General features: G+C 52.0%; 1 protein-coding gene across 2 annotated transcripts in view; it reads right to left on the bottom strand.

The window, feature by feature from the left end:
- INPP5A (inositol polyphosphate-5-phosphatase A) overlaps positions 1 to 24,049 on the bottom strand; it is a 233,472-nt gene that overhangs the window by 44,005 nt on the left and 165,418 nt on the right. For both annotated transcript variants that reach the window (XM_077126434.1, XM_077126433.1), the window contains 2 exons: positions 22,681 to 22,733; positions 17,398 to 17,517 (listed from right to left, as the gene is read on the bottom strand). In XM_077126434.1, coding sequence (XP_076982549.1) covers positions 17,398 to 17,517; positions 22,681 to 22,733 — 173 coding nt within the window. The remainder of the gene's footprint in view (positions 1 to 17,397; positions 17,518 to 22,680; positions 22,734 to 24,049) is intronic.

Below are 24,049 nucleotides of genomic sequence, written 5' to 3'. Positions count from 1 at the left end.
CACCTGCCATGCCAGATACCCAGGTTCAATTCTCGGAGCCTGCCAATGCAAAAACAAAACAACAACAACAAAAAAACAAATCCCCAAAACAAAGGATAAGATGGTAGATTAAAAAAATGTCTTTTCAGTAATAATTTTGAACGTTAACAGACTAAACTCACCAATTAAAACATACAGACTGGCAGAATGGATTAAGAAATATGATCCATCTACATGCTGCTTATAAGAGACTTATCTTAGACCAAAGGGTACAAAGAGATTGAAAGTGAAAGGATGGAAAAAGATGTTTCATGTAAGCTGTAACCAAAAGAAATCAGGAGTAGCTATATTAATCAGACAAAGTAGACTTTAAATGTAAAAACATCATAAGAGACAGGGAAAGGCACTACATATTAATAAGAGGGGTAATTCACCAAGAGGAGATAACAATCGTAAATGTTTATGCTCCTAATCAAAGAGCTTCAAATGCTGGCAAAAGTGAATGGAACAATAGACGTTTCCACGATAATAGTGGAAGACTTCAATACACCACTCTCCTCTATAGACAGAACAACCAGACAGAGGATCAACAAGGAAACACAGAACCTAAACAATGTAAACAACATATATAGATCATTACACCCCAAAACAACAGGATACGCATTCTTCTCTAGTGCTCCTGGAATATTCCCCAGGATAGAGCATAAGTTGGGGCACAAAACTGGTCTTTCTAAATTTAAAAAGATTGAAATTATTCAAAGCACTTTCTCTGACCACAAGAGAATGAAACTGGAAATTAATAACCATCAAAGAACCAGAACATACACAAATATGTTCTCATATTTGTCAATGAAGAAATTACTAGAGAAATTGGTAAGCATCTGGAGACAAATGAGAATGAAAATGAAAATACAGCATATCAGAACTTAATGGATGTAGCAAAGGCAGTGCTGAGAGGGAAATTCATTTTCCTATATACCTATCTTTAAAAAACAAGAATGAGGCCAGGGTAAGGGTAGCTCTGTGGTAGAATTCTTGTCTGACAAGCAGGAGACCCAAGTTCGATTCCTGGAGTCTGTTCATGTCAAATACAAAAGGAAAAAATAAAACAAAACAAGAATGAGCAAAAAGCAAGGACTCAACTGCTCACCAAGAGGAACGAGAGAAAGAACAGCAAACTAACTCCAAAGCAAAGAGAAAAAGTGACATAACAAAGATTATTAAAGCAGAAATAAATGAACTGGAGAACATACACACACACACACACACACACACACACACACACACAAAACACAATAGAATCAATAAAACCAAAAGTTGTGCTTTGAGAAAATAATAATATTGACGGACCCCTACCTAGGTTGACAAAGGAAAAGAGAGAAGATACAAATAAACAAAATCAGAAATGAGATGGGGGTCATTAACCATGGACCCTAAAGAATAAAATCTACCATAAGAGGATACTATGAACAACTATATGCCAACAAACTAGACAACTTAGATCAATGGACAAATTCCTAGAAACACATGAACAACCTACACTTCAGAAGAAACAGAAGATCTCGGCAAACCAATCGCAAGTAAACAGATTCAATCAATCGTCAAAAATATTCCTACAACGAAAAATCTAGGACCAGATAGCTTCACAGGGGAATTTTACCAAACATCCCCAAAAGAACTAACACCAGTCCTGCTCACACCCTTCCAAAAAACTGAGGAAATAGGAACACTACTTAACTTATTTCATAAAACCAACATCACTCCAACACTAAAACCAGATAAAGATGCTATAAGAAAGGAAAACTATAGGCTAACCTCTGCAATGAATATAGATGCAAAAACGCTCAACAAAATATTAGTGAATCTAATCCAATGACACATTAAAAGAATTATATACCACAGCCAAGTGGGGCTTAAGTCAGGAATGTAAACGTAGTTCAACACAAGAAAATCAATTAATGTAATACAGAGAGCATTAACAAATTCGAAGGGAAAAAAATCACATGATCATCTCAATTGGTGGTGAAAAAACATGACAAAATTCAGCATTCTTTTTTGATAAAAATACATTAAAAGACAGGAACTGAAGGAAACTTCTTCAATATCATAAAAAGCATATATGAAAAACCCATAGCCAGCATTGAAATCAATTTTCCAACCAAATACCAATACCAACCAAAATTCCAGCAACCTACTTTGCAAACTTGGAAAGGTTAATTTTCAAATTTATTTGGAAGGGAAAGAGATCCTGAATAGCTAAAAACACCCTAAAAAAGAAGAATGAAATGGGAGGACTAACACCCTGATTTTAAAGCTTATTATAAAGCCACAGTGGTCAAAGCAGCATGGTCATGGAACAGACAGAAAGACTGACAAATGGAATCAAATTGAGAGTTCAAAGGACAGACCACTAAATCTATGGTCAGCTGATCTTCGACAGGCCCCCAAATCCACTGAACTAGAACAGAATGGCCTTTTCAATAAACGGGAATGGGAGAACTGGATATCAATAGCCAAAAGAATGAAAGAGGACCTTACTTTACACTCTATACAAAAATTAACTCAAAGTGTATTAAAGAACTAAATATAAAAGCCAATACCATAAAATTCCTAGAAGAAAATGTAGGGAAACATCTTCAAAACTTACTAATAGGAGGTAGCGTCCTAAACTTTATACCCAAAACACAAGCAATGAAAGAAAAAAACAGATAAAAGGGGAACACCTCAAAACCAAATGCTTCTGTGTCTTAAAGGACTTGTCAAAAAGATAGAGAGACAACCAACTCAATGGGAGAAAATATTTGGAAACCACAGTTCAGTTAAAGGTTTGATATCTGGCATATATAAAGAAATACAACTCAACAATAAAAGAACAAGCAATCCAATCATTAAATGGGCTGAAGATATTAACAGCTTTCTGAAGAGCGAATACAAACGGCTAAAAAGCGCAAGAGATGCTCATCTCCATTAGCTGTAAGGAAATGCAAATCAAGATGACAATGAGATATCACCTCACATCTGTAAGAATGGCTACTATTAAGCAAACAGGAAACTACAAATGTTGGAGAGGATATGGAGAAACTGGAACATTATTCACTGCTGGTGAAATGTATAATGGTATAGCCACTGCGGAAGACAGTTTGGTGGTTCTTCAGAAAACCAAGAATCGATTTGCCGTATGATCCAGCAATACCACTACTCAGCATATACCCAGAAGAGCTGAGAAGAGTGACACAGACATTTGCACACCAATATTTACAGCAGCATTATTCACAACTGCCAAAAGATGGAAACAATCGAGTGCCCATCAACAGACGAGTGGATAAACAAAACGTGATATATACGTACGATGGAACACTACGCAGCAGTGAGACAAAATGAGGTCCTGAAGCTCATGACAGCATGGATGAAACTTGAGGACATGATGCTGAGTGAAATAAGCCAGACACAAAAGGATAGTGTATTTATTTCACTATTATGACGCTGGTTAAGGTAACTCAGAAGCTTATAATGTAGACTATAGGGGATCTAGAAATACACAGAAGTCAGAGAGAGGTGAACAGTTAGCTGATGAGGTTAAATTTAAACGTAAGGGAATGGACAGTACTGAATGCGGGTCAGCAGTGGATTATAAGTAATACTGCCACACTGAAGGTGAAGAGGATTGAAAGAGGTTGTATAGAGCCATGTATCCTACTGATTAACATGACAAATGTAAGTAAGTTCTTGCATGAACTACTGCAAAGGTATGAGTCTGTACAAAGAGCCAATAATAGAGGGGTGTGGGGGAAATGAAATCTAGTGCATGCCATGGGCTATATCTAACAGGAAGACAGCACGAGAACCACAGCAATGCCAGGGTAAATAATGGGGGGTGGACAAGAGTTAAGGGGAGGTTTGGATTTTCTATTTGGTGAGGTTGTGTTTATATGCTATTTTTCTCTTTGGAGAAATGCCAATTGTCTGAAATTGAGAGTGTTGATGATCGTACAACTAAGTGAGGATGACGTGAGACTCGGATTATTGGCTGTGGACATTTTCCATGATGACCATGGATGGAGGCGGCTGAAGATAAAGCCACTGGGAAGCACAGCGGTGAACTGCGGCGTGGGCATGTGATGGAATACCATACGGCCTCAAAAAGGAGCGATGTTGTGAGGCATGCAGTGAGGTCAATGAATCTTGGGGACATTAGGTGGTGCAAAAATAAGCCAGCAACAGAAAACAGATATTTTATGGTCTCACTGAGATAATAGTTATAAGAAAATTGGGGCCTAGATTGTAAGCTCTTACAGCAGTCACAGCTAGTCTGGAGCTTTAAATGTTATTTTTACATTCTGAGATATGTGCTATATATGTATAACCTGGTATTTCTCTGAAACTTTGGGTACCTGTGTGATACCCAAGACTCAAGAGTCCGAGTTCTGCAGCTCAGACACTCAGCATTGCTACATACAACAACTGTTAAAAGACAACGAAAAAGAGATCAGACTTTAACTAGAGATATGAAAGATCTGGTCGGGACTAAGGTAAACCATGTAATCTAACTCAATTTGTCTGGACAGTTCATTTAAACAAACCAAACACATGGAGCTCAGAATGGGAACGAGGGCTTGTAATTTGTATAGCTTAAGGTACTACCTGGATATATCCCAGGGTAGGACAGACAGATAATTTTAAAGTATTGGCAAAGTCCCTTAAAGGACTAGAGAAAAAATATGGAACTATTAAACTTTCCCACCAGGGAAACCCCTCAAACATCAGGGAGTCCCAAGTCAACAGGCTAAGCTCTTGATCTTGTTTTAAAAATACTTTTATTATAAACCGTAACACACATGCAAACATTCTTGACATACAAACATTTTATACATGGTGTACAATCAATGACTTATAATATTATCACATAGTTGTGTATTCATCATCATGATCAGCTTTTTGAACATTTACATCTCTCCAGCAAAAGGAATAAAAAAGAAAAAACTCATAAATGCCATACCCCTTACCCCTCCCCTTCTCACTGACCACTAGTGTTTAAATCTACTCAATTTATTTTAACCTTTATTGCCCCTATTATTTGTTTATTTTTTACTCACATTTTTTACTCATCTGTCCATATCCTAGATAAAGGGAGTATCAGACACAAGGTTTTCATAATCACACAGTCACATTGTGAAAGCTGTATCATTACACAATCATTTTCAAGAAACACAACTACTGGAGCACAGCTCCTCAGTTTCAGGTATTTCCCTCTAGCCTCTCTGATACACCATAAAGTAAAAATGGGATATCTATATAATGCGTAAGAATAAACTCCAGGATAACCTCTTCACTCTGTTTGAAATCTCTCAGCTACTGACACTTTATTTTGTCTCATTTCTCTCTTTCCCTTTTGGTTGAGAAGGTTTTCTCAATCCCTTGACGCCAGGTCCTGGCTCATCCCAGGGTTTCTGTCCCATGTTGCCAGGGAGGTTTAAACCCCTGGGAGTCATGTCCCACATACAGAGGGGAGGGCAGTGACTTCACTTGCTGTGTTGGCTTAGAGAGAGAGAGAGGCTACATCTGAGCAACAAACGAGGTTCTCTGGGGGTGACTCTTAGGCCTAATTTTAAGTAGGCTTGGACTATCCTTTGCAGGGATAAATTTCATAGGGGTAAACCCCAAGACTGAAGGTTTGGCCTATTGATTTGGTTGCCTTCTTGCTTGCAAAAATATCAGGAATTCTTCAAAAGGGGAAGTTGAATTTCTCCCCATTCCCCCGAGGGGATTTTGTAAATACTTCTTTATTTCCTGTTCAAATCATTCTGCAAGCCCCTGATTTCGAGGCTTGCTCTTCTGAAACTTATTTCTGTAGTGGAGAAGGTTAGTCGATCTATAGTTATGCTTAAGAGCTACTTCCAGAGGACCTCTGTAGTTGCTCAGATGTGGTGTCTCTCTCTCTAAGCCTAACTTTACAAGGAAAATCAGTGCCCTCCTTGCTATGGGGACAAGACGCCCACGGGTGAGCTTGGTCCTGGCACTGCAGGAGCAACAACGTCTCCCTGACCGAAAGAAGGGAAGAAATGCAACAAAATGAGGCATCAGAGGTAAAAAGAATTCAACTGGAGTCCAGAGACTATTCTGAAAGCTATTCTTAGGCAAGCTTCAGCTAGATATTGCTAATTGCCACCAAACCCCAACCAACACCTTCCTGTTAAGTCTAAAGAACAACTGGGGCTCTATCTGAGATTCTACTAAAGTTTCATGTACTAAGATTACTTTCAGATGGGTTCCTAGGCCAGTTCAGTCCTGAAACCCAGAGGGCCCAGTCTGTCCAGAACATCAACCAGTTTCATCCCCCTACCTATCTCCTATTATTGATTACCCTTTTCAACCTAAAGAAGTTAGAGTGGGCATGGCCCAAGTACCCCTAAAGATTGGAAGGGTCAAAGGAGAAGAAGGAATATAACAGAGAAGACAGGATTTAAGAAATGAGTATGACTGCTGAATCATTACACTGATACTTCTTTCAGTCTCCACTGCTCTGGGGCAGTTAGAAGGAAAACCCTGAAATTACGGAACTGTAACTCCTACCAAACTCCGAAATTTGTAACTACGTGTTACAATGTACCTTGAAACTTACTGCTTTTTTGTGTATATATTGTATTTATTAGTTATATTGTATATATGTCATATTTCACAATAAAGAATGTTAAAAAAGAATAAAACGAATCTTTCTACAGAGGAAATGGCTGGTCAGGAAGGCTGAGCCAGGGCTGCAGGGACAGGTGGCCTGTGCTGAGCAGACTGCTTCCCCCACACAGCTGTCCCACAGTGCAGGGGTCACGGGGTCAGGGGTGGGCAGCAGCGCCCAACGTGAAGTGAGCAGGCGGGGATGGGCGGCTACAGGGAGCACAGGCCCAGTAGGTAACACACCGCCCAGCAGCCCCAACCCCAGCCTTCTCGGCACCATATCCAGGACCCATGGAGGCCGTCCTGGAAGGCAGTCACCCTGCTCTTCCAAAAGGGGAGTGTCACCCACAGTTCGCTGACTGGTGGGTTTGGGGCTGCTTCACGAAAGTGTGTCCACTTCCGTGGATGGGGCTTTGCCCCAGCAGAGGCCACACAAGGAAGCTCGTGGCCAGCCATAGGGCCTGGCCTTCCATAGGGGCAGCCCAAGGCAGCTCAACACCCCAAGGTGGTGAGAGAAGGAACACCTTCACTGGAAACACAATTCTGCTTGCTGAAGAAATGGCAAACTGGCCGCTGGCCCCCTCGGCTCCAGCCCAGGCTTCCTCTGCCTGCTGCAATCCCGACCTGCACCCTAACACACCTGATTCTCCTGCTCTGAGGGCCCCCAAATGCCCCTGTGGATGGCAGCCACCAGGTTGGGGGCCCCCCAAATGCCCCTGTGGAAGGGCTCCGCATCTTGCTGTGGCCGCCCTGCCTGCCCTCTGGACTCGGGGCCAACGGCGGGTGGGCCGAGTGGACGGGAGCTCAGGGGCAGCTCACACTCCATGCAGAGGGGCTGTTAGGCTTTCCCCACTCGGTAGCAAGATGGGGAACAGCGAGGGCCAAGGCTCCCCTCCTCCCTTCCTTCTGTCCAGCTCTGGGGCCTCTCCCACCACTTCCTCTGTCCCCTCTAGTCCCCAACCACAGCTTGTTTTGTCTACACTGCTTCTTCATATGCTGTTCCCCAAGCAGCACAATGTTGACAACTTTTCAGGGCAACAAACCTGACAGGTAAGTTTCTCCAACGCGGGAAGCAGGGCGCTGGGGCAGAGCGGGCCCGCAGTGGGTCAGCACTCGCACGCCACGGCTCCCTACAAGATGCCTCTGTTACAGAGGGAAGGCTGTGCCGTGGTGGGGAGCAGAGGCGGGACAGCAGAGCGGGCACCCTGTACCGCGGGCGGGAGGTGGGGCACACCCCAGGCCCGGCACCCATACCCAGACGGGGCCCCATGCCCTGTGCACACAGGCAGCACCCCCTGCCGGCCTGACTCTGCTGGAGATGGCCCCTCCCCGCCCCTCCCCACTTACCTCTCTCTGTTAAGAAAAATCCACCCAACCTCCAGGCTGACTGCACTGGCAGAACAGAGAATGGGAGAGGAAAGAAGGAGAGCTGTCTCGTTTTCTGGGAAGAAGTAATTTCAATGTCAAAAATATTTACACATTTTACTTGCCAATTTTTGTTTGTTAAAAAGCGCAGAGGACGTGGGACCTGACTCCCAGGGGTGTGGACCTTCCTGGCAACGTGGGAAATCCCAGAATGAGCTGGAACTCAGAATCAAGGGACTGAGAAAATCTTCTCGACCAAAAGGGGGAAGAGTAAAATGAGACAAAATAAGGTGACAATGGCTGAGAGATTCCAAACAGAGTGGAGATGTTATCCTGGAGGTTATTCTTACACTTTGAATAGATATCAGCTGTTTAGCTAAGGTGTTAACTAAACGGAGAGGCTGGGGGGAACTGCCTGAAAATGTGGAGCTGTGCTCCAGTGGTCATGTTTCTTGAAGATAATTGTACGATGATAGTGTGATTGTGAGAGCCTTGTGTCTGATGCTCCTTTTGTCTACTTTATCAACAGACAAGTAAAATATATGGATTAAAAATAAATAACAGAGAACAAATGTTAAAATAGATTTAGTAGATTTAGTAGAAATGCTGGTGATCAGTGAACGGGAGGGGTAAGGGGTATGGTACGTATGATTTTTGTTTTCTTTTTATTGCTTTTTCTGAATTGATGCAGATGTTCTAAGAAATGATCATGATGATGAATATGCAACTATGCGGTGATATTATGAATTACTGATTATATATGTAGAATGGAATGACCATAAAGAAAACAACAAAAACAACAACAACAACAAAAAACGCTGAGAGTTCTCATAGTCCTTAGGAAAAAAGACACCAACATAGAAAATGACAAAAATCTTTTGGATGAACAGACTAGAATTCAGCTCGGTGCTTCCCTTTTACACTCATGTCCCACTTGTATTGCTGAACTACGTCAGTCTGAGCCCTGAGTATTCAGGTGCAGAAGTAAGGACAAATCTCACAAGCAATGTTGCGTCTGTATACACCAGTCTAGTGTATGTAAGGGCATGTGCGGACGGGCGCACGTGTACATATGAATGCATGTATGGTTGCACACATGAGTGTGCATATGGGCGCGCACAGCAGCAGAGAGAGCACAAGGACCTACGTGTATAGCACGGAAGAGAACGAAAAAGTACTTGTGAATTCTGAACACATTTTTAGCCCAATACCTGTGCATCAAATCTTGGCTTCAAAGAGTTCAATGTATTCTAGGGTGAATATGATGAAAACAACTCTCGGCTCTGCAGCTGGAAAAGGGAACTCTTGGTTTGCTAACGCTGCTGGAATGCAATATACCAGCAATGGATTGGCTTTTATAAAGGGGATTTAAGTTACAAGTTTACAGTTCTAAGGCTTACAATTGTCTAGACTAAGGCATCCAGAGAATGATACCTTGACTGCAAAGAAAGGCTGGATGGCGTCTAAGTTCTCCCCATCGGCTGGGAAGGCACACGGTTGGCGTCTGAGATTCCTGCTCCTGGTTTACTGCTTCTGCTGATTCCGGGGTGTCCTCTCTAACCACCTGTGGGCCCTCCCTTGGCTTCTCCAGAGTGAAATTCTGGGTCCGGCTTCCTGAGCATCCCACGGGAAGGCCCACAGTGACGCCTACTCAGCGGCTCTCCCGGCTTCTGGTTTCAAATGGCTCTTGCAGATCCTTGGGCCTTTCTGGCATTTTCCTCTGCATCTCCAAGCATCCATGCCTATGTGAGCTCTTTTAAGGACTCAAATAAATTAATCAAAACCCACCTTGAATGGGCAGGGTCTCATCTCCAACTAATCAAAAGGTCACACCCACAATTGGGTATGTCACATCTCTAAGGAAACAGCCTAATCAAAAGTTGGATTAGAATTAAATGACACGGTTTTTCTGGGGCATATCAGTTTTGAGCTAGCATAGGAACGTGCGCCATTTCCAGCACCTGGTGAACCTTGGAGGTGTGTAAAGCCGCTGAAGCCGCAGTTCCTTGTGCCCAGGAGCTGGGCAGGCAGTCGGGGGCCGCAGGGAGCTGCCGCAAGTCCCGAGGTGCGAGGAGACCAGCGGCTGTCTCGTCTGCCGAGAGCTGGGGGTGCTGCACCGAGACCTGTGGTTCAAGCGTAAGCAACCAGAAAGAGGTGCGTTTCCTTGAGGCACTTGACCGCATGCACTGTCGCGGCACAGGTGAAGGCAGGTGCTTGCATCCTTCACCAGCATCAAGCACCCAGTGTAACCGAGCGTATGCACAGCTGACAGAGGGAGAGACAACCTAGAACACCTAGAAAGGCTGGCAGAAGGCAGCCTGGGTGCAGACTCAGGAAGCAGGGGGCTCACTGAGCAGAGGCCGTTCTGAGGAAAACCTCTATCGTTTTTGTTAATCAGCTCACCAGACTTAGTACTTGGCTGGATGAAGTGAACAGCTTCAGGGTGCTTAGGGGGACAGGGAAGCGGTCTCTTCAGGGTCCTCCTGGACAGCAGCTGCCCGGCACGTGTGAGTGTGCCTATGGTGGCTGGCAAAGTGGCCACAGGCTGTCGGCACCTGGCCAGATGGCCGCTATCCACTCCCTAGGTGAACATCTAACAGGCCTGGGCAGTGACTGACGGCGGGTGGCCGCAAGGTCGTCCAGGCACTGTGGGTGGGGGCTGCCACCAAGGCAATCCCCTGAGTACTGCCGCTCCCGCCGCAGCCCCCACCGGGCGCCCGCTTTTAATTCCAGCAGAGTGCCACCTGGATCAGAAGGAAGAGTCGCTCTACAATTAATTGGCTTGTCAGTGGCTATTATGATTAAAAAGGAGGCCTACATCAATATCCAGCGCTTAATTCAAAACAAGGATTCCAAGAAGAGCCGTAAAATCCATTTTTTAGGCCTTGAAAGTGGCACCTCTGTTCTGACAGCGTTTCCATCACCCCGTGGACACCCTGCGGTCACCGCCTGTTTCAGCAGGGCCATCCATGCACATCCAGCGTTCAGCTGCATTACAACAACACCGTGGCTTAGGGACTTTGCTGGAGAGATGCACCGGCCCCAAAGACAGCCCTGGGGAGGGGGCCCAGGCAGGAGGGCTGCCATAAAAGCCACGGCCCAGCTGGGCAGGGTCACACCCCAAGGAGCTGCGGTGACTCTGGCTCACCTGCTCGATGCTAACAGCTAGGAAGCTCTCTGTTTCCTTTCTTTACACCATGGCACCTTGACACTAAACTGTAAGCACTGGCTCAAGGGACAAGGGAACATGACCGAAGTGACTCTGAACCCTGCACAGCTCTTTAGCGCTCACACCTCAAGCCCCTCAGTGGACCCTGCGGTAGGGATCTGAGCAGCACCCTCTCTCCTTCCCTTCAAGGGCTCTCCTGCGTGTCCACCGCTCCACTGCCCGATCCTTGCTCTCGGGGAGCCGTGGCCCCAGGCGGATGTCACCCGCCATGACCCCAGGACACAAGCAGGCCTGGCAATGCCCTGTTTCCCTGAAGAGGGGCCTCACAGCCGACCCGGCCACCCAGACTGGTGCCGCCTCCCATGCCTTGAATCTGGCATCTGCAGCACCTATGGGTCTCCTGCCCAGACCCCAGCCAAGCAGCCCCAGAGGGCCTTGAGGACCACTGCCCCCACCCACCCTTCAGGTGCCAGCGAGGCCAGCCCCCCACCCCGCCCCCTTGCCCTCTACCCTCCTGGGCTCGGCCATGGATGCAGAAGCACGGGTGAGGGGAGGCAGGCCGAGACCGCAGGGCCGGCCTGGGGTGGGGGAGATCTCTGGGAGTGGGACACGGAGACCCTGGGGCTGAGGGAGGGTCGAGTGGGTGAGAACCCTCTTTCCCATGCTCTGCCCCAGGAGAACTGCGCTCCTTTGCCTGATGGCCTCTGCTCGTCCGAGGAGCCTGTTGCCAGGACTCAGAGCAGCGGTCAGAACGGGGGCCAGCACGCCCAGCCTGGGGTGGGTTTCTCCTGGCCCTGACCTTGGGATATGGCCCACCATGGGCCTCGGTCCGCAGCTGTGTACAAGAGGGTCCCCGGCCATGCAGTCGCGTCTGAGCCTGGTGCTGGGGCCCCGCAGCGGCTGGCTGGTGCCTCTGAGCTCTGCATCACTAAGCCACTGTCTTCTGTCTTCCAGAACCCTGGCTCCCTTCTGAAAAACACCCCACCACCGTTCCAAAACCTCTGGGGCAGTCCACACTGAGCCTACCTGTGCACTAGACCCCACTGCTTCTGGCAGGCAGTTCCCATCTGTTTTTTAAACTCCACGTTTTCACACGAATGTTTTTTCCCACGCTGAGGCCCAGCCGGACCCAGTTTAGGCCAAGCAGTCCCCGTACTGCTGGAGCCCTTGAGGAGCTGCAGAAACACAGGAGCTGGACTCTCGGGAGGGGAGGTGCTGAGCCCCCGAGGTGACACACAGGCCCACCGTGCTGCCTCCCTCCTGCCCGAGGGCCAGGGCAAGGCCGGGGGCACCCGCTCCCTGAGCCGAGCGCCAGGTCCGGAAGCCGCGTGCCAGCAGGACCCAACAGAGCAGCAGCCCTCAGGGTCCTGAGGCGGGTCCTCCATGGGCCTGGACGAGAGGTGGCGGTGGCGTGCTCGGGGACGGCCAGCCCCTGCGGAGGAGCCCAGGCGGGGTGCCGCTCGTGGCATGCATGGGACACTTCTCTTCGTGGTGGAAGGTGTGCACATGTGGAGAAGCGGAAGGGCACACGCGTGTCACTTCTGAACAATGTGGACACGTGGGCAGCACTTGGGCGGGTGGAGGGAGGGGTGCGGGAAGAGGCCTGGGGGAGGGCAACCGAGCCCTGGAGGGGCGAGATGTTTTCGTTCACAAAGAGACAGCTGAGACCAATGCCGCAAGGTGCCAACGTCACTCGGAGCACAGGGGGCAGTTCTCAGACAACAGCTTTCACTTTCCCGTGAGGAGTCGGGTTTCGTAAGGCCAAGTAAGAGGCAGCGCACAGTCCACCCATGGCCGCGACCCAGGGTGAGGGCGCAGTCGGCGGGGCCCGGGCTCCGTCCACGCTGAGCGGCGGGCACAAGGAGATGGGGACAAGGCCACCCGGGCTCCGGCCGTGACGACGGCCCGATCGCAGATATGCTGGCACTTAACGCGGATCCGCGTGGCCTGTCCTTGAGGGCGCTGCGGGGCCAAGGCCCAGGGGGTGGCGGCAGACCCGCGCCTTCAGGACAAGCCCCTGCGTCTGGGAGCGCGGCCTTTCTTCTGCTAAGGCGGCACCGGGCGAGCTGGGAAAGGGCTGTGGGGACGCCCTGTGAGGGGCCGGCCTTTGAGCGAGTGACAGCTGACCGATGGCCCTGGCCAGAGGACAAAGAGGGGCCGGCTGCGTCTGCCCCGCACCGCCTCGCCCTGGGAAACTAATTGCTCCCAATTGTCCCAAGTGACATCATTTCTCTGGCGATCATTTCTCCTGAATGCCCAAAATGAGCATGAAACAACTCCTTTGACTGGACATAAAAGTTAAATGTCCCAATGTTGATCAAATTAACTTCAGAGTGGACCAAGGACTATATCTGTGAGAGAACAATGGTGGGGACAAAGCGGGGCTTTGAGCCAAGATTTCACAGTTGTGATGTAAAAACGTCTCTGTTGAGCGAGGCCAGGCCACCTTTCAAAAGGGAGACAGAAGCACTGCCACTTGTGGAAGGAAACCCCACTTCTCGTCCTGAACTTGGGGCCCCCTTGGATGTCTCAGGGATTGCTGCACCCCAGAGGCAGAGCCTAGGTCTCACGTTCGGCTTCAGACTCATTTCCCTGGAAACGCTTTAGAAGTGTCATGGGGGGCGGCCGCTGAGTGCACAGGTGCAGGCTGCACCCCGACCCCAGGCCACGCGCAAGGAGACGGGGCCAGCGGGGCAGTGTGAAGGGACCCTGGGAGGCCCGGCAAGGATGCCTCTAACCTCTCCCCAGCCGGAGCCACCACGGGCCTCTGGCCCCAGCAGCTGCTGCTGTTCTGGCCTCACGACCAAGTACAGAAGCGACCGCCTGCCTTCCAGGGGATGTGTCCACCCACTTGCCAGCTGCCCTTTACGACGCCCTATAACCAAGTGGCTCAAGGCACAGGCACCCACAGCAGGTCCACACCATGGATTCCAGGGGTCAGGTTGAAGTGCCTCCCTGCCACGGGGTGCCACCTCCCTGCCACTTGGGTGCCACTTTCCTGCCATGTGGGTATCCGTGGGTGCCACCTCCTCACTGCATGGGTGCTGCTTACCCACCATGTGGGTACCCATGGATGCTGCCTCCCCACCATGTGGGTGCCACTTCCCTGCCGCATGGGTGCCCATGGGTGCTTCTGCCCACCACGTGGGTGCTGCCTCCCCGCTACATGGGTGCCTGTGGGTGCCTCCTCACCATGTGAGTGCCCATGGCTGTTGCCTCCTGTCACATGGGTGCCACTGCCCCACCATGTGGGTGTCCATGGGTACTGCGCCTCCCTGCTGCGTGGGTCCTCAGTGCCAGGACCCTGTCTGGTGGGCACTGTGGCTCCAGCCCTTCTGGGCCTGCCCCCAGCTGGCGCCCTGGGTGGTGAAATGCTTGAGGTGCTTACAGAGTTTCAAACAGAGAGCCTGTCCCTCCCGTCTCCTCAGTAACCTGTTTATGCTGGAATTGGCTCGGCTTCATGGCAAAGGTGTGCAGAGAAGAGCTTACCCTCTGCCGCTGGCCCCTGCTCCCAGACTGACAGTACAGACCTCATGGCTCGGAAAGTCATGAGGCCAGTGAGCTCCAAAGGGAGCTGAGCGCCAGTGGAACCCTACCCTGCTGGGCCCGTTGCCCCTCTCCTGTGTCCTGGAGGGACACCCACGGACAATGCAGAGAGCTGGTTCCCAACACTGTGAATGGGACGCCGTTGGTGGCAGGGTCCATTCAAAGGGGCGGCAGGCATTGTCTCCCCATCAGCGCAGCAGAAAGGAGCCTGCTGAGGGCTGCGGAGGGGCTAGCGGGCCTGATGAAAGGGGGGCCCATTATTCATGGCTGCGACAGGACCCCCCTTTGTGCCGGCCGCCATGGTCACGCTGCGGAGGTCCAGATCTGCGGCCGGCTGCTCTCGCCACAGATGCAGCCCTGGGAACATGAGCACATGGTGACCCAGCAAGCCGCGGCCGCCCTCCTGGGGCAGCCGAGGAGTGGCGGTTTTGGGCGATGACACATTTTAATGTCACACATAATCTGGGGATTGGCATGCTGCGCCGTCCCCGCTCCTCCTGAGTTTAGACCCACTCTTCTCCAAGGTGCTGGCGGGCTGGTGCCACCAGCATGGGGGGGCCTTGCTTGGTGCTGCTGGAAGCCAGTAGGCAGGGACAGGGCAGTGGGAAGTGCCAGGGCAGTAGGAAGTGGGATGAGTGATGGGGATAAGAGAAATGACCGAGGTGGGTGGCCACAGGGAGGTGCTGGCCAGGGGCATGCTGGTTGCCTGTATCTCAGCTGTGCAGGGTGGCAGGGCCTCGGCTCCAGGCTTGGCCCCTCCCTAGCCCAGAAGGCTCCTGTGGGCATGTGATGTGCCCATGGCTGTGTGCCCAGCCCTGGTTCACGCTCACGCTGTCCTGACCTGCTGAGGCAGACCCCTAGACCTAGGAGCGGCTGATGGGGGTGGAGGCGCAGGGCCCAGGGCCGCACGGATGGCCTCGGTCCACACAGTGGGTGGGAGGGCAGATCTACTCGAGACCCCACCTTGAGACCCTACACCAAGCCCCAAGAGGAAGGAGGAGGATGAACCCACAACGAGGTGTGGCAGCTGTGCAGCCCATGTGCAGAGCCCGCAGTGTCCTGATGGAGGTGTAGAGTGAGAAAGGAGAGAGCGGGCCAAGTGCACACACTTTCCGTCTTGGGTGTGGAAGGCGCCATCACCTCACAGACAAGGCTGCAGGTTTGGGGGTTTGGTGGGTGTGGGGCATGGCCTCATAGCAGTGAGGGAGGCAGAGCCCGGAAAGCAGGCTCTGCCCACAGCCTTGGAGCTGGACAGACAGGTCAGGACAGACCCTGCCGTTCAGGTGTACAACATCACCCATGCGGCTCAGGTGCGCCTGCGAGCAGGTGTGGCTGCAGGTGCAGGCGCTATCCCCGCCCCCCTGGGCACGCGGAGGGGCCTGGAAACCACCATCCCTGTGCATCCGAGTGGAAGCGGGGAAGGGGATCTGGGGGTGGTCCCACCCGCCCAACCCCCACTCTGAGGAGTCCCCCACGAGGTGGGTGGCCCCAGTATCAACTCCGACCAGCAGCTGTCAGTTCCAGTAGGACAGCCCGAGGGCACCCAGCCTCCAGGGCCCTGTGGGATTCAGTTCAAGTAACAACATCTCTGCATACTCCACGTACAGGGGCCCAGGGAATCAGAAACATGTCTGCTGCTTTTTCACCTCAAGAGTTAAGACGAGGCTGCAGCAGGTACCGCAGCTCACAGGTGGGCTTGATCCCAACACAGCAAATCTAGTCCTGCCAGGAGGGTGGGGGGGGGCAGCCAGCAGGCCCCATTCCCCAGGGAGGGGCAGTAGGACCCCCATCTTGCACAGGGAGGGCACCCCTGCAGCCATTCTCCTGCGAGACCCCAGGACTGCAGAAGCCCCTCAGGGAACCAAGGTCTTCCCAGCGTAGAAATGTCCCATCCTCAGCCCTCCCCACCCTTCCCTCCAAGGTCTGAGAAAAACTGGCACCGTCATGGCGCTGCCACAGGGCAGATGCCACAAGCAGCTTCTCGTGGCTGCTCATCCTTTGCTGAACAACCCACCCAAACAGCACGAAGCCCCCAGGCTACAAGAGAACACCACCTGACCCCATCGTGGCATTCCAAAAGCTCTGTCCTCCCACCTTGGAGGGGAGGGCAGTGGATGGGACAAAGGGAGGGTGGAGGGGAGGGAAAGAGGAATGGGGGGGAGGAAAGAATGGAGAGGGGCGAAGGGAGGACAGAAGGGGGGGAAGGGAGGAGTGGGGGCAAAGGGGAGGTGGAGGGGGGTGGAGGGGAGGATGGAGGGAAGGGCAACAGATGAGGGGGTGGGCGGAAGGTATAGAGGAGTCCTAGCCATGAGCAGCTGTTGAAGAGCTGCAGCAGCCCTCCTCTCCTGCAAAGCCCGCCCAGCCACACCCTGCCCCTGGAGGAGTGGGGGGTAGTGCCCCCAGCCCACACTGAGTGGCACAGATGGCACGGCACAGGCCTGCTGAGCAGGCCCCGCAGCCCTGGCCCAACTACTTCCAAGCCCCTTCACCAGCACAGACTCGGCGGAGAGCCTGTGCCGCACCCCTGCAGGAACGTGGGGTCTGGGCTCCAGACCTTTCCACAGGAACTGATACTCTGCCGCCCTTGGGTGCCCTGGACACACCAAAGGGGACGGGACCGTGCTCCCACCTTCCCTTCATGGGGTGGGGTGACGCGCGGTGGCACACACCTGTGCAGCACGTAGTCCAGGGCCCTGTGGCGGACACCCGAGTACACGGAAGGGCTGCTTTCCCACGCGACGAGATTGGAGGCGTCGTGGAAAAGATGGATGTTCACCAGGTCAAAGGCGCTGCGGCAGAAAGAGAAAGGGGAACAGTGAGAAAAGGCGGAGACCCCTGCTGAGCACCTCTCCCTCCTCACGCTTACCGCAGGCTCGGCAAATGCAGGGATGGCCCCTGACACCCCGACACTCAGCAGGGCCAGCCCAGCCCCAGAGTCCCCAACAAGCCCTCGAGGGTGGCAGGACCTCCATGGCTCGGCCGCTGCCACAGACCCGGAGCCCCTGCTCCCACCAGGTCACAGGAGGATGAGACCTACAGGGAGCCTAAAGGACGTTCATGAAGCCAAGCCAAAGGGGAGCTGCTTTTCCTTAAGGGCAGCTAGACCCGTAGTCACAGACTGTGCCCAGGCCTGAGCCTGGCAGACCAGACCAGCTCGTGACAGGAACTGTCAGTGTGGCCCCAGCTATGGGGGCACTGAGACCGGTAAGGGAACCAACTCATTCACTTCCAAAAAGAAGCCTCTAGCTCAGCTCCCGAGAGGATAGGAGGGGAAGCCCCTAACATGCCCACGCCACCAGGCCAGCTGCCCGCCGTGGGTTCTGCACAGGTTCAACCCCCATTTTACAACTGGAACTGCTGCAACTTCTGCTCTGGGGGCTCTGCTGACCTGAGCTGACCTTCAATACTCCTGTGCCACCCTGCAGGCCACTGCCCACCTCTCAACCTGGGGGAGGACTGCGACCACCCCACGAGGCCCAACGGCTTCCTGTCCCCAGTATCCTCACCCTGGCAGGGACCCTCCTGCCTTGTTCCAAGGCTGGTCCAGGTGATTGCGGGCCTGGCACAATGACAGCCCCTTCGAGTGAGCTATGCAGGTCGGAGACCCGCCCAGGGCTCACCCTTGGCCCTCCTACCCAGGACCCCTGCTCTGGGAAAGCAACGTCACGAGTGGTCCATGGTGAGGCCATGTGGATGCCAGAGAGCTGGGCAAGCCTCAGAGGACACAGCCCTGGGAGGGCCCGGGTGGGGAGCCTACTCAGCCATGCCTTATTGGGACACCCAGGTGCTGTGGGGAGACGCCTCTCTCTGCAGAGGCCGCCATGTGCAAGGCGACTTGTTGCACAGCTGTGGACAGGAAGCGCATGGCTCTGAAGCTTTGCAAAATTGGAGTGAGGAAACAGAAGCTGAGCTCTAACATGAAATTGTGTTCTCCTCTTGGTCATCTCCACGTTTCTGTCCATACACCTAGAAGAGATCTGCCAAGCAGTGGTGAGGAAAGGAGGCTGTAGCCCATTCCCCTGGAATCAGCTTCATTTGAGGGGTGCAGGGGGAAAGGGAGGCCTGGCCCTGGGAGCCGGAAGCAAGACTGTGCTATCTCCAACCCCAGGCTCAGGCGACGATCTGCCAGAAGGGCCTACTTTTCATTGAGGGCCTTTACAAGGGTGGGACAGAGCAGACACCCCCCAGGGGGTCTGGGGCCTTATGTCCTGTTCTCCCCAGAGCACACCTCCCACAGCAGCCGTGACTGCAGAGGAAAATCAAACCGAAAGGTCCTGTGGGCACTGCCAAGTGGTCCTGGAGGGCTTCTGAGGGGCAGAGGCATGCTGCAGAGCTAGCGGACACCCGAGCCTGGGGGGCTCCTTCATTCGCCCTCTGGCGGGGATGCCCAGCTGGTCAGCTGTTTCACTGTCTACTTTAAGCCTCCTCTCTCAGCAACTTCCACACCCAGCCGCCACGCATCTTAGATCCCATGGGGTGCCTGTATCACAGATAGGAGAGGAAGCCCAGTGACCATCCACGACCCAGACGCTACCTCATGCCAGGCCGGGGACAGGCCTTACCCTTTGGAGGCCTGCCGTCTGCTCAAGAGCTGGGAACCCAGGCTTGGTCACTGGCTCTCCCACACTGGTCTCCTGGGCTCCCAGATGCTGCCAGCCTGCCCTGTGGTCAGCCAACGGCCTTGTCCACACAGCAGTTCCTGGGACACAGTTCTGAAGACCATAATGTACCTGTCCACATCCTATCACACCGCTTCCCAGCCCACCCCATGTCTCAGGCCACAGTCGGGCCCCCAGGCCTCTGCTCTCCTAGGCAGTCCACCTTCTGGGTAGGTCCTAAGAAGACCACGGCCTGGCTCCTGCATGGCTCTGAGGATCCCCACGTCCCACAGGCCCCTGCAGCCAGGCTATGGCAGAGAGCGGAGCACCGAGGCCTTCTCCTGCCCTTTCTCCCCATCACCGAGCTAGTATGTCCTGGAGTCCATCACTGTGACCGTGGAGCCTGGTCAGCCTGACCCCAGGATAATGGCCCCACTGAGGAGCCACTCACCCAAGTAGGCCCCGCCCCTGGCATCTGAGTACCTGCTTACTGCATCCTCATCACAAAACTCATCCCTGCCTGGGGGGACTTGGTGTGGTGCCCCCCCAACAGTTTTGCCAGAGAGCAGGCTTTGCCACATACATGTGCCTCTCGCAGACCAAGTGCCAGATGCAGACCTGCTGAATGTTAAGACCGCCCACAAGCAGCTCACCACAGCAGAGGCAGCACCCGCTGTGTGGGGGAGGGGGGGAGGTGTGTGTGTGGGGGGAGCCATGTTATTTAAGCTTCCCTAGAAATACCACTCAACGAGTCAGCTTAACCAATGGGAATTTATTGGGACACACTTTGAGGCTTGAGGAAGTCTAATACTGAGGGATCAGCCAGGCGACACTCTCCCGAAGACCGTGGTGTTCTGGGGCTGGCTGCTGGCGACCTTGGACTTTGGCTTTTCCATCACATGGCCAGACACATGGCACCTGGTCTCCTTTCTCTTCGGGGTTCTGTTGACCGTCAGCTTCTGGCTGCTGACTTGCTTGCTCGCACTCTCACTTTCTTTCCCTCACTGACCTTCCCTATAAAGCCTTCAGCAGTAGCACTAAGACCCACCCTGATTCATTTGGGCCACACCTTAAGGTGAAGTCATGGCAACAAAAGGTCTGTTTCCAAGAATTCACACCCACAAGCATGGATTACATTTAAGATCATGTTTTCTGGGATACATAACTCCAAGTCACTGAAATCCACCCTCTGGACTCCAAAAAGACATGTTCTTCCCACATGTAAAACACACTCATTCCATCACAAGATCCCAGAAGCTTTAAGCTATTTTAGAATAACACAATGTCCAAAACCTCATCAAAATCAGTTACAGGAAAACTCTATCCTAAGGGAAAATTGCATTTCCATCTGTGGATCTATGAAACTGAAAACAAGTTATCTGCTTCCAGTGTACAATGGTGGGCCAGGCACAGCCTAAACATGCCATTCCAGAAGGGGGAGAGTGGAAAGAAAACAGGGGACATGGGTCCCAAACGAGTCTGAAGGCAGCCCAGCAAACTCCATTTGATCTCCAGGAGTCTCTAAGGATCAGGGGTTTGGCCTTCAGGCTGGGTGGAGCAGGGGCCCCACCTCGTCCAGTTCTGGGCCACACCACATTCTGAGCACACTGGGGTGGCAGCTCTCTCCCTGAAAATGGGGTGGAAGGCTCACCCTCTCCAATGGCTGGGACAGACCTATCTTTTTCAAACATGTGGGTGGACCCCCTTCTTGGCCCAAGAATAAGTCTTCAGTCCAGACCTCGCTTACTTGGTTCTACCACTGAAGTCATTCTTCCTTAAATTTGTCCCTTTCCTGTGTCTTTCAGTCACACTAACCGAAAGTGGTTCCATTCATACAAGTTTTGCAAAAGCTTTGTTGACGTTGCATGAATTAAGCAGGTCCAAACCATCAGACAATAAAATTTTCACAGACTCATCCTTGCTAACTGCATGTCTCATCCTGATTCCCCCGAAATGGCCGACTAGGTCCATGCTCAGCCACACCCTCCTCAGCAAAGGCAGTGCGAAGCCCTCATGGGTGCCCTGTCCTTCGGGGACTCGCTTTCCAGAGGCTCAGGGAGCTCCCCAATAGAGCCATTTTTCGCCGGAGTCTGAAAGCATGCAGCCTGTGTCTGCTGACAGTTTTTCAAATCATCAGCTGTTGGTTCCATGTGCTTAATAGTTCAATCCTCAGTTTTATCCCTTTCCTTCCTCATTTCACTAGAAGCTGCAAGGAGAAGACAGGCTGTACCTTCCACTCATAGCTTGAATGTCTCTTCAGCTAGAAATCTAAATTCATCGCTCTCAAGTTCTGCCTTCCATCTGACACTAGAACTCAATTTTGCAAAGTCCTCTGGCGCTTTCAAACAAGGATCAACTTTCCTCCAGTTTCCGATGACACACTTCCATCTAAGGCCTCACCAGAGGCACCTGTAACATTCACGTGTCTACCAGCATTCTGTTCACGATGAGTGACACGCTGGGGTGACACACACTTTCTCTACAGCTCTCACTCATTTTTGAGCTCTCATAATTCTTCCAGTCTCTTCCTATACCTAAAGCCAAAGCTTTTTCCATGTTTTCTAGTATTTGCAAGAGCAGTACCCAACTAAAACAAAAATGTTTGTTTCTCAGCTGCTAAAATGAAAACCATGCAATAGGTTGGCTTAAACAATTGGAATTTATTGGTTCATGGTTTTAAGGCCAGGAGAAGCTCAAAATCAAGGCATCATCAAAGTGATGCTTTTTGCCCAGAGACGAGCATTCTGGGGGGACGGCCAGCAATCTTCATGTCCTATGGGAAGATGCACATGGTGGCAACTTCTTCCTCTTCTGGGTTCCCTTCACTTTCAGCTTCTGCTCCTCCTGGGGCTTTCTGGGAACAGGATTAAAACTCATCCTGACTCAGCTAGCCACACCTTAACTAGAAATATCTCCATATGGTCCTACTTACCATGGCTCACATCCATAGGAATGGTTTCCCGTAACAATGCATGCACAGAAAGGGCATCAGAGGCCTTCAGTGTGTAGGGTCCATGGCACGGCGTGCGGGGCCTGGGCATGGTGTGGGGGGGCCTGGGCACGGCGTGCGGGGCCTGGGCATGGCGTGCGGGGCCTGGGCATGGTGTGGGGGGGCCTGGGCATGGTGTGGGGGGGCCTGGGCACGAATGTGGGGCCTGAGCATCTAGAGCAGAGGGAGGGGAGAAGCCACCAGCATTACGGCACCATTGGGAAGGGCTAGGTGGTGAGGCTCTCTATTTAAAATCAGCAAAGCCTTGATGAAGTGTTTGCAACAACATTTGCAATAACAAAAAGGTAAAATGTATTCTGGAGATAATGGAGCAGAGACCACTGGCCCCACGCAACATAACATACCAGTCAGCAATGCACCATCTTGTCCGAATGAAGCCTTTTCTTGACCATTTGCACTGAAAAAGAAATGGGTGACATAGGTAAGTCACCTGAGAAGGGAGACAAGAGTGAGACAGGTAAAACTAACACAATCAGGGGAACGCAGGCTTCTTTAAACACACAAAAATGATTCTTATCTTCTGGCATTTAAGCTCTCCTCATACTTGTTGCATAGGCTTCGCTGGGAGGGAGGAAAAGGCACAAAGAAACTTGCAAGCACTGTCTGCTGAGGCCCTCACCGGCCTTGCTTGAGGGCCTGCTAGGAAAGTGCTTTGCCAGGCCACTGTAGCTTGGCATGTGCTTCCAGAAGTAAACAAGAAGGCTCTGGCAAAACCACAAGGAGAGCATGCAGCGGTCACTTCCATGAAGGCATCCTGGATGGCTGGGTGTGTGCCTGACGGTCAGGTGCAGAAACAAAGTGTGTGGCAAGCCACAGGGTGGCTGCAAGGACTGAACCTACAACCTACAACCGCAACAAGCATAGGCACCGAGGCCCTCCTTGTGGCACTTCCTATGGACAGCTCCCTCATTCTCTTTCCTCAAACGCTCACCCATCTCCTCCCTTCACTTGTAGCCTAAGGCCTCCCATCAGGCATCAGGGAAGAAAGAGACCCCATGAGACCTCTCCCCATCTCAACCACCCCAACATGACAGCCCCCTTACTGGCTCTCCCTGTCACCTGCAGGGAAGGTCCTGAGCCCCCCAGGCCAGAGCTCCTGGGCCACTCCATCTCCTGTCCTCCCGCCAGGTCTTCCCAGGAGCGACTGTCACTGCCAAGCCTCAGGCCTCTCCTACTGGTGCACACAGACGCCCTGATATCCCTAATCTGAAGGAACTAGTATCCTTCTTCCTACGGCCAGACTCACTCTCCCACCTGGAACGGGCTAAACGGAGGACAGAACGCTGGGTGTTAGGTGAGATGGGAAGACCAGGAGGGGATCCACGATGACCGGCTCACAACCTAGGGTCACAGGCGGAAGAGCAGAGGAGACAGATGCCCTGCATGAGGAGATGGTGTTGACTGCGACCCCAGGGACGAGCGTGACCCCAGCCCAGTGATCCAAAGTGACGAGCATTCACCAGAGAGCTGGGAAGGGCAGGGCCGAGGGGAGCCCTAGGAAGCAGTGGCAAGATGACCACTCAGCAAAGGACTGGGCATCGCATGTAGCCAAGGAAACAGCCCCAGGCTGGGGTAGACCTGTCCGAGGAGAGAGGCTGCTGTGGGGCCTGAGCTCACAAGCTCATGACTCATGGTCATGGAATAGTGTGGGCAGCTCTCACCTCAGAAGTGGGCGACAGTCAGACCCAGAGCACCCAGTGCTTCAGGCCCAAC

This window comes from Tamandua tetradactyla, chromosome 13 (genome assembly GCF_023851605.1).
Source record: "Tamandua tetradactyla isolate mTamTet1 chromosome 13, mTamTet1.pri, whole genome shotgun sequence".
Lineage (NCBI taxonomy): Eukaryota > Metazoa > Chordata > Mammalia > Pilosa > Myrmecophagidae > Tamandua > Tamandua tetradactyla.
The sequence above is the reverse complement of the archived record's forward strand: the minus strand, read 5'-3'. Positions and strand labels throughout refer to the sequence as shown.